Raw genomic sequence first — 10,707 nt, 5'->3', positions numbered from 1 at the left:
CCACACTTTATTAGATATGGTGTGATCTATGATGGCTCTCACTGACTTACCGCTATCTTTTGGGGTTATGCTTTAGAGACGGCTGCATTCACGTTAAATAGGGCACCATCAAAATCCATTGAGACGACACCTTATGAATTGTGGTTTGGCAAGAAACCCAAGTTGTCGTTTCTTAAAGTTTGGGGCTACGATGCGTATGTGAAAAAGCTTCAACCTGATAAGCTCGAACCCAAATCGGAGAAATGTGTCTTCATAGGATACCCAAAGGAGACTGTTGGGTACACCTTCTATCACAGATCCGAAGGCAAGACATTCGTTGCCAAGAATGGATCCTTTCTAGAGAAGGAGTTTCTCTCGAAAGAAGTGAGTGGGAGGAGAGTAGAACTTGATGAGGTAACTCTACCTGCTCCCTTATTGGAAAGTAGTTCATCACAGAAACCGGTTTCTGTGACACCTACACCAATTAGTGAGGAAGTTAATGATGATGATCATGGAACTTCAGATCAAGTTATTACTGAACCTCGTAGATCAACCAGAGTAAGATCCGCACCAGAGTGGTACGGTAATCCTGTTCTAGAAGTCATGCTACTAGATCATGATGAACCTACGAACTATGAAGAAGCGATGGTGAGCCCAGATTCCGCAAAATGGCTAGAAGCCATGAAATCTGAGATGGGATCCATGTATGAGAACAAAGTGTGGACTTTGGTTGACTTGGCCGTTGATCGGCAAGCACTTGAGAATAAATGGATCTTCAAGATGAAGACCGACGCTGACGGTAATGTTACTGTCTACAAAGCTCGACTTGTTACAAAAGGTTTTCGACAAGTTCAAGGGATTGACTACGATGAGACCTTCTCACCCGTAGCGATGCTTAAGTCTGTCCGAATCATGTTAGCGATTGCCGCATTTCATGATTATGAAATTTGGCAGATGGATGTCAAAACTGCATTCCTGAATGGATTTCTGGAAGAAGAGTTGTATATGATGCAACCAGAAGGTTTTGTCGATCCAAAGGAAGCTAACAAAGTGTGCAAGCTCCAGCGATCCATTTATGGACTGGTGCAAGCTTCTCGGAGTTGGAATAAACGCTTTGATAGTGTGATCAAAGCATTTGGTTTTGTATAGACTTTTGGAGAAGCCTGTATTTACAAGAAAGTGAGTGGGAGCTCTGTAGCATTTCTGATATTATGTGTGGATGACATATTACTAATCTGATATAGAATTTCTGGATAGCATAAAGGGGTACTTGAATAAAAGTTTTTCTATGAAAGACCTCGGTGAAGCTGCTTACATATTGGGCATCAAGATCTATAGAGATAGATCAAGATGCTTAATTGGACTTTCACAAAGCACATACCTTGACAAAGTTTTGAAAAGGTTCAAAATGGATCAAGCAAAGAAAGGGTTCTTGCCTGTGTTACAAGGTGTGAAGTTGAGTAAGACTCAATGCCCGACCACTTCAGAAGATAGAGAGAAGATGAAAGATGTTCCCTATGCTTCAGCCATAGGCTCTATCATGTATGCAATGCTGTGTACCAAACCTGATGTGTGCCTTGCTATAAGTCTAGCAGGGAGGTACCAAAGTAATCCATGAATGGATCACTGGACAGCGGTCAAGAACATACTGAAATACCTGAAAAGGACTAAGGATATGTTTCTCGTATATGGAGGTGACAAAGAGCTCATCGAAAATGGTTACGTTGACGCAAGCTTTGACACTGATCCGGACGATTCTAAATCGCAAACCGGATACGTGTTTATATTAAACGGTGGAGTTGTCAGTTGGTGCAGTTCTAAACAAAGCGTCGTGGCGGGATCTACGTGTGAAGCGGAGTACATAGCTGCTTCGGAAGCAGCAAATGAAGGAGTCTGGATGAAGGAGTTCATATCCGTTCTAGGTGTCATACCTAGTGCATCGGGTCCAATGAAAATCTTTTGTGACAATACTGGTGCAATTGCCTTGGCAAAGGAATCCAGATTTCACAAGAGAACCAAGCACATCAAGAGACGCTTCAATTCCATCTGGGATTTAGTCCAGGTGGGAGACATTGAAATTTGCAAGATACATACAGATCTGAATGTTGCAGACCCGTTGACTAAGCCTCTTCCACGAGCAAAACATGATCAGCACCAAGGCTCCATGGGTGTTAGAATCATTACTATGTAATCTAGATTATTGACTCTAGTGCAAGTGGGAGACTGAAGGAAATATGCCCTAGAGGCAATAATAAAGTTATTATTTATTTCCTTATTTCATGATAAATGTTTATTATTCATGCTAGAATTGTATTAACCGGAAACATAATACATGTGTGAATACATAGACAAACAGAGTGTCACTAGTATGCCTCTACTTGACTAGCTCGTTGATCAAAGATGGTTAAGTTTCCTAACCATATACATGAGTTGTCATTTGATTAACGGGATCACATCATTAGGAGAATGATGTGATTGACTTGACCCATTCCGTTAGCTTAGCACTTGATCGTTTAGTTTGTTGCTATTGCTTTCTTCATGACTTATACATGTTCCTATGACTATGAGATTATGCAACTCCCGTTTACCGGAGGAACACTTTGTGTGCCACCAAACGTCACAACGTAACTGGGTGATTATAAAGGTGCTCTACAGGTGTCTCCAAAGGTACTTGTTGGGTTGGCGTATTTCGAGATTAGGATTTGTCACTCCGATTGTCGGAGAGGTATCTCTGGGCCCACTCGGTAATGCACATCACTATAAGCCTTGCAAGCATTGCAACTAATGAGTTAGTTGCGGGATGATGTATTACAGAACGAGTAAAGAGACTTGCCGGTAACGAGATTGAACTAGGTATTGAGATACCGACGATCGAATCTCGGGCAAGTAACATACCGATGACAAAGGGAACAACGTATGTTGTTATGCGGTCTGACCGATAAAGATCTTCGTAGAATATGTAGGAGCCAATATGGACATCCAGGTCCCGCTATTGGTTATTGACCAGAGAGGTGTCTCGCTCATGTCTACATAGTTCTCGAACCCGTAGGGTCCGCACGCTTAACGTTCGTTGACGATATAATACTATATGAGTTATGTATGTTGATGACCGAATATTGTTCGGAGTCCGAGATGAGATCACGGACATGACGAGGAACTCCGGAATAGCCGGAGATAAAGTTTGATATATGGGATAGTAGTGTTTAATCTCCGGAAGGGTTCCGGAATTCACCGGAAGGGGTTCCGGATATTTCCCGAAATGTTTGGGCACGAGAACACTTTATCTGGGCCAAAGGGGAAAGCCCACGAGGCTTTTGGAAAGTGCAAAAGGAAGTTTTGCGGAGACCAGAGGCTAGACGCCAGGAACCCTGGCGTCTAGGGGGTAGACGCCGGGAACCCTGGCGTCTAGCCCTGGAGTCCGAGAAGGACTCTTGCCTTTCGGGTGAAACCGACTTTGAGGAGGCTTTTACTCCAAGTTTCGACCCCAGGGCTCAACATATAAATAGAGGGGTAGGACTAGCACCAAAGACACATCAAGAAACACCAAGCCGTGTGCCGGCAACCCCGTCCCCTCTAGTTTATCCTCCGTCATAGTTTTCGTAGTGCTTAGGCGAAACCCTGCGGAGATTGTTCTTCACCAACACCGTCACCACGCTGTCGTGCTGCCGGAACTCATCTACTACTTCGCCCCTCTTGCTGGATCGAGAAGGCGAGGACGTCACCGAGCCGAACGTGTGCAGAACTCGGAGGTGCCGTGATTTCGGTACTTGGATCGGCCGGACGTGAAGACGTACGACTACATCAACCGCGTTGATATAACGCTTCCGCGAACGGTCTACGAGGGTACGTAGACAACACTCTCCCCTTTCATTGCTATGCATCACCATGATCTTGCGTGTGCGTAGGAATTTTTTTGAAATTACTACGTTCCCCAACACCCTTGGCCGCCGCCCCCCTCTAGATCTCATCTAGAGGGGCCGGCCCCCTCCCCCCTTCACCCTATAAATAGAGGGGTAGAGGGAGGGCAGCAACACCACTTCCAAGGCGCAGCCCTCCCTCTCCCAACACCTTCTCCTCCTCCGTTGAGCTTGGCGAAGCCCTGCCGAAGAACTGCGAGCTCCACCACCACGCCGTCGTGCTTCCGGAGTTATTTCCCAACTTCTCCTTCCCTCTTGCTGGATCAAGAAGGAGGAGACGTCTGCGGACTGTACGTGTGTTGAACGCGGAGGCGCCGTTGTTCGGCGTTTAGATTGGAATCAACCGCGATCTGAATCGCTGTGAGTACGACTCCTTCATCCGCGTTCTTATAACGCTTCCGTTTCGTGATCTTCAAGGGTATGAAGATACACTTCCCTCTCTCTCGTTGCTAGTCTCTCCATAAATTGATCTGGATGATGCGTAGAATTTTTTTAATTTCTGTAACGATCCCCAACAAATAAATCGTAGACTAACATATTAGAATATTAATATTCATACCCGTCGCAGCAGGCAATTATCTAGTTTACACTAAAATGCTGAAAGAGGTGGCACTCACATACACATACGCGTCGACAAGAACAACCTGTCATCGAAGAGGAAGCCTTGGTTCACGAACCGGCAGAAGGAGATGTTCGTCCGTGACGGCCTGAACTGGGTGAGAACTCGACCGTGGACTATGGTCGTTCATTTTGAAGGCTGGCTGGTGTGTCGGCTGCTGGCTTTGTTGCCGACTGCTAGCTTTGTTGCCGGCGTCAAAAACTTGTTCATTTTGAAAGCTGCCTGGTGTGCCGACTGCTGACTTTGTTGCCGGCACCAAAAACTTGTTCATTTTGAAAGCTGGCTCGTGTACCCCTGACCTTGTTGCCGGTGTCAAAAACCATATCCATTTTGAAGGCTGGCTAGTGTGCCGCTTGTTGGCTTTGTTGCCGGCGTGAAAATGAAAGATGATCATTTTGCATGCCACTGCCTTTGTTGTCGGCCGGCATGAACTGGTGTGAACCGCTGCCGCTGGCGTGAATTATGACCGCTGTCATTTAGCTACATCTTTTATTGTTTTCAAATTTACATGCACACGGACCAGATGCGGCCGCGTATTGGGCGCACGTCCGGCATATCCACAAATTCAATAGGGACACAACCTCATTGTCATCCGAACTAATGAAATTCAGACAAAATGGACGTCCGTTTAGGATGTGTGTTGGAGGGGGGGGGGGGGGGTGCAGCGCACAAAAGTTGAGGGAGGAGTCATGCAGAGAGGCTCCCCCTGCTGGAAATCGAGTTTTCTCCCCGAACATGTTGTACATTGCCGTGCGAGCGCGAGCGCGTGTCGACGAATGACATCGCAACAGACATACGCGTCGACACGCACGCATGCAGTCCTCGCGCCTTGGCCGTATGCCCCGTATGGCCGTATCCAACCATTCTCCCTGTACATCCAACAGGATCGCGCCCAGAAGATGACCGCAGATCTGAATCTCCCTCCCGGTGCATCTCTTGGACTCTTGCACGGAGCAAGCAGCCAAGCACCACGCCGTACCACCATCATCATCATGGCTCATGGGATCGTGCAACCAAAGGCGTCACCGCCTGCGGCACGCCGGCCGGGGACCCGACCGCCACCAGCTCCCGCGCCAGCGCGTACCTGAAGGCCATGTTGTGGGGCCTCCACTCCACGCCGCCGCCGCCGCCGCCGCGCGGCCTCCCCTGCTGCCGCACCGCCGCCCGGAGGCCCTCCGGGAGGCACGGCTCCACCACGCGCAGCAGCTCCTGCGCGGCCAGCCCGGCGTCCCGAGCGTACGACTCGAGCACCTTGGGCAGGATCACCCTGCTCCTGCCGCGCCCCGACCCGCGCACGCCCACGTTGCCCCGGATGAACTCCTCCTTGGCCGCCTCCAGCTGCTGGAACACCCGCTTCGGGCTGTACAGCCGCACCTGACCACGATCAACACGAGACGACGCGATCCGTCAGCTCCATGCGCTGTTGCAGACAAGAAATCATGCGCGCACGTACGTACCACTGGATCCGAGTGGCTCCCGGAGGACAGCGCGAAGTGCACCAGAGGCTCCGGCCGGTCGACGGCGAACCCCTGCAGCTCGTCCTTGTCCCTGGGCTTCCATCTCGGGTACAGGAGCAGCCTGAACCACTGCAGAATTTCAAAAGGGAAGCAGAGCTAATCAGAACCATTATTTGCAATGCCAACTAGCAAAAGAAAATGGAGTTTGGGAATTGAGAAGAGGAGGTAGAATTCTGGACCTGTCCGGAAGAGTGTACTCGGCAGCACAAGATCTGGTACTCGATCAACTCTGCGTTCACCCGCTGGCCATTGATGATGTAGGATACCTGTGGTGCAAAAATGTTTGCCAGGTTAAAATTTTGAGATGGCATGAGCAGGTGCTGTTATATCTAAGGAGGTTCCTGTTAGATGTGGGTATGACCTTGGTAAGCAGCATTCTCTTGCTGTTGCTCTGCGGGATCCCGTATTCAACATGAGCCTGAAAAAATAACCATGTTAGGACTAAGAATATGGTCAGATATATGAGTACAGGCTAAGGAACTATAGTTGCATTACATGCATCATCATGGCATTGTGCACATTGATCCAGAAAGCGAGCTTTTCTTCATTCTTCATTCCACCGAGATCAACCGTTTCTAGCAGCTGAACAAGTGATCTGCAGAGTGACAACACGACAGTCAGTCAAATACAAACAGATGTATGGATAATTTGCTCAATATATGGACTGAAACACATCGATATGGCATGAAAAAAAATACTCACTTGTATTTACACAACATGTCTTTCACATCGGCAGACCTCTGAGCCCCCTTGCAGAGAGCAGACACCTCAATTACAGAATCACATTGCTGGCCCAAATCACTTGAACTGAATGAGCTGTCCTGCCATGCCTCGATGAAGCTCTCTTTCCTGCATCTGGGGCTCCATATATCCCCAGTAAATTTGGAAGAGATCCCACTCGCCGATGAAAAGGACGAGCATGGTGAGGGGAAGAAGGAGCGTTGCACGGCGCTAACATCTCTGAGCCTGATGTATATGCCAGCAATGCATTTGATCATGTCCTCGGATATCTTGTTAGGTGTTTGAGGGACATGATCTGCAATCCTGGTACCCAGGATATCTGCTAAGCTCACAACACTGGTATCCATGCACTTGCCCTCCTGCATCATAAAAGCGATGTTTAGTATCAACATTGCTACAAGATCATATAAGCTGGTTACACATGACGAGAGTTTTCAGGCATTGTTATGTACCTCAACGAACGTTAGAGGCGAGGTATGACATGGTTTAAGAGCTCTAGCGAGATTGTTCGCTGAAGGAGATACTCTAGCCGAGCAGATGGAACACGGCAGGAGCGAGGAATGGCTGCGCCCGATAATGGTCTTGCTGTCATTGTGCCGTGAAATGCCGGGTTCAGTATTAAGCGCTGCCGTTGTCGACCTGCGTGCCTGAACCATGCGGCTGGACTGCACCAACTGTTGCTTCTTTGGGGTTGAGAAATCGTGCGCCGAAGTTTCAGAGAGTGTGCCGGAAAACGACCTTGTCGATTGCCTGTTTCTTCTCTCCATGTCACAAGCAGAAACCGTGCTGCACAATTGTTGGTCAAAGGCCTGCCGGTAGAGCGTCAGGAGATGCTGCTCCAAGCATATGACTTCTAGCTCCAGTACCGCAATCTCCTTTATGAGCTTCTCGGCTGGCTGGCATGACATGAAAGATAGTTTTTTCGAATCAAGAATTCAAACATACTGCCCTCCAAAAAGAGGTGCATACAACATTAACTCTGAACTTTCTGATTCTTCCGGCATCACTATATCAGGAAAAAAAATACCTTTGGAATGTAGCAGTCTCTCGATAAATTGATAGCACAGGGCTTGTGACCTAATGCTTTCTCTAGAGCGCGCCGCATGGCAAATTGATCATTTAGTCGCTTCTCAAGGTGCTGGACCTGCAGGAGTAGCATCATCATGAGTTTCTGAACCGAATTGAAGTACAACCATATATGTCAACAAACATACAGTCCAACTGATTCTCTGGTCCTATACTGTACTGGGATAACGAGCTTGTGTGCACCTTAAATTTCTCAAATTTGGAATTCATTTTTTACTCGCCGCAACTGAGTAATTTTTTTCATGTAATATTGTCTACCAAGTATGGACACAAGTGATGAACAAGAACTGAATCTCAAAATTTGTATAATTGACATTTTCCTACAGAAATTCGTATAATTGGCCAAATTAGCCCATGGATATGGCATTTAAGAGAAGAGGGACAAGTCAGAATCACGAGCAACTAAGAAACAATCAAGCAAGTCGAAAGCAATTAATAAGAGAGGTCCGGCATGGGCCATATGCCATGGAAATGCAGTAGTAGTGAGCCAAAATGGGATTTTTGTTGATTTCAATCATTTACCTCTTGTACCAAAGAGCATGGAATCTCAGTGCTGTGTGACTGCCTTTTACTGGTGCTCTTATGGTCCTTCGGTTCCCCATCATTCTTGCAAAAAAGGAAAGAAAAAAACACACAAAAAATGGTGAGGCAGGGAGAAGTATGAGATATTTGCAGTAAAAAACACATGTACCCCGAGCTCAAGGTATCTACTCCCTCCGTTCTGAATTACTTGTCTTGGATTTGTCTAGATACAGAGGTATCTAGCACTAAAATGAGTCTAGATACATCCGTATCTAGACAAATCCAAGACAAGTAATTCGGAACGGAGGGAGTAGCAAATACAGTACCAAGACGGTCCTGATCCTTGACAGAACAAAGTGGCTCAGAGATGGAGAAATTGTACAGGAAGGAAAAATGATAGATAGAGAAAAATATCCCAGGATTAGCTGCTGCCACAATTTGACAGGGAAACTGACTCTGCGTATGCACATTAATAAGAGGAAAAACAATGGCGCAAGAATTAAGGGCGCATTTCATCTCTGGATACCTGTTGATGCTGAGCATAGCACCTCGGAGAGGGCGAATCCACGCTCTCCATTCTGAGCATTATTAATTCTCCTAGAACAAAACCAGCGCTGATGCGAGTTCGGCAACGGGTGCTTCTTCTACCTAAGAAATGCAGAATCATATCATCCAGAATCCAACACAGGGTGCTGTAAAGAAACCGCAAGCATGTTTCAGACGCATAATGCCACATGGTGCGAACCTCTTGGAGCAGCTGCGACTCATTGCTGAGCCACTCCACTGCAGCAGGCCGGCGCAGCCGAGCTCAAGAACGGCTCCTCTCCTCCGGCCTGATCTCGCAGGCGAACCCAGCCAAGCTAAAACCTGAAAGAAATCTGCAGCCACATCACACACAGGCCAGAAACCCACAGGAAAGAGAGGGGGGTAATGAGGGACGCTCTCCTATAATGGAGAGGAAGAGGAATCTCACCTGACGCAAAAATCGTCCACAAGGAGGCAGGGTTTCTCGGAGTTGTTGCCGAGGAGCTGATCACCTAACCGACGGAACCACCGGGCCGGGCTGCCTTGTGAATGTCCCCCTTCCCTTGTCCCGGAGCTGCTTCTGCTTCTCTCGGTGGCCGCGTGCGTGCGTGGAGCGTGAGGGCGACGGATGAACTTGAGGGAGGTGCGGTGAGGGCAAGTGCTACCGGAGGGAGAGGGTACTGCTGCCTATGGGAAATCGTACGCCTATTCCGATCGACGATCGGTCGGTCCTCTGCCCTGTCCGGCTGTTCCGATGCTTTGTTTATGGTGGCGACGTATGTTTATGCCTGGCCAAAAACTTACCAACCTCGCTCCTTTTCTATGCAAAGTTTTTATTATCATTATTATTACTCTCTTCTATCCAGATCTGGAAACTCTTTTCTTCTTTATTTATCCCCACATGCTATGTTGCTCCGAGTGCAAGGCTGCTTGCCTTTTTACTCTCTTGTTACGTCAGGTGTTCAGATCAAATGCTGATGGGTTAACTGAGTCCTTCCTACCACCTTAATCGGACGCACCTTCCATGCCTTAAAGGCACCTGCCTTTGGGTCATTGACATGTGGACCAACCACCTGTTGGACACATATGTCATAGACACAAAGATAGATACCTTAAGGCACCGAAGCATCGTCCACCTTAATCATGTGCCACCTAGCTTGGGTTATCTAATAGTAACTCAAGGAGTTTTGCTCTCGGTGAAAAGGAGGATACGGTTGCATTTTCGCACGCATTATGCAGGTTTTGCGGTGGTAATGATGAGCTGATATGGCAGGGGAGGTAAAAAACAGCGCTGCAAGTCAGCATGCAGGCAGGCACAGTAACATGCATGGCTCCGTTCTTTGACCTGCCTGTGAATGTGAAGACTCTGCTGCGCTACGCTGCTCGCTGCCGAGGCAATTGATGGAAGTCGTCCTGTGTGTCTACGCACCGGACACGAGCGAGCAGGGGGCGTGGACGGTGGAGATCGCAGAGAGGGAGGGAGGGAGTCCAAAACCCCGGAGAAAGCGGCCAAGGAAATGGGCAGGCACAGGCACACGTCCACTGTTGACTGCGGTGAATCTGTCCTCTTTTCACCTCGAAACAGGCGCTCCTTTGCCCTCATGCGCTACCTCCGCTGCTGCGGCTTGACCTCCGTGAGAAACAACTTTGGCAGGTCATGTGACACGCTCACCACATGTGCTACTGTATCTTACTACTCGCTGACACCAGTAGTACCCCGCGGTCAGGCTCACAAGATATCCACAGCGACCGGGACCGTGTCCCGCTAGACCTATCCTACGTGCACACGCAAAAATAGTTG

At 48.2% G+C, this 10,707-nt stretch overlaps 1 protein-coding gene across 2 annotated transcripts; it reads right to left on the bottom strand.

The window, feature by feature from the left end:
• Positions 1-5,190: 5,190 nt before the first annotated feature.
• On the bottom strand, positions 5,191-9,697 carry LOC123085111 (uncharacterized). 2 transcript variants are annotated; one of them, XM_044506703.1, is made up of 12 exons: positions 9,355-9,697; positions 9,127-9,259; positions 8,908-9,029; positions 8,382-8,465; positions 7,801-7,917; positions 7,226-7,669; positions 6,735-7,132; positions 6,528-6,627; positions 6,394-6,450; positions 6,212-6,298; positions 5,973-6,101; positions 5,191-5,889 (listed from the first exon to the last, which is right to left on the bottom strand). In XM_044506703.1, exons 3-12 carry the CDS (start codon positions 8,965-8,967, stop codon positions 5,506-5,508), a joined length of 1,860 nt encoding a protein of 619 aa, XP_044362638.1. In that variant the 5' UTR covers positions 8,968-9,029; positions 9,127-9,259; positions 9,355-9,697; the 3' UTR covers positions 5,191-5,505. The 2 variants fall into 2 exon arrangements, with proteins under 2 accessions (XP_044362638.1, XP_044362637.1); XM_044506702.1 differs by having other exon boundaries at positions 9,127-9,248.
• Positions 9,698-10,707: the final 1,010 nt, after the last annotated feature.

The sequence above is a fragment of the Triticum aestivum genome, chromosome 4A (genome assembly GCF_018294505.1).
Source record: "Triticum aestivum cultivar Chinese Spring chromosome 4A, IWGSC CS RefSeq v2.1, whole genome shotgun sequence".
Taxonomy (NCBI): domain Eukaryota; kingdom Viridiplantae; phylum Streptophyta; class Magnoliopsida; order Poales; family Poaceae; genus Triticum; species Triticum aestivum.
The sequence above is the reverse complement of the archived record's forward strand: the minus strand, read 5'-3'. Positions and strand labels throughout refer to the sequence as shown.

What these genes read in the sequence shown, in the direction of transcription:
- LOC123085111 (XM_044506703.1), bottom strand. Translation starts at nt 8,967, where the DNA reads ATGCTCAGAATGGAGAGCGTGGATTCGCCCTCTCCGAGGTGCTATGCT. An exon ending in GCTATGCTCAGCATCAACAG is followed by an intron (nt 8,466 to 8,907) that starts GTATCCAGAGAT and finishes CTTTTTTGCAAG; the next exon opens with AATGATGGGGAACCGAAGGA. An exon ending in GAGACTGCTACATTCCAAAG is followed by an intron (nt 7,670 to 7,800) that starts GTATTTTTTTTC and finishes ATGTCATGCCAG; the next exon opens with CCAGCCGAGAAGCTCATAAA.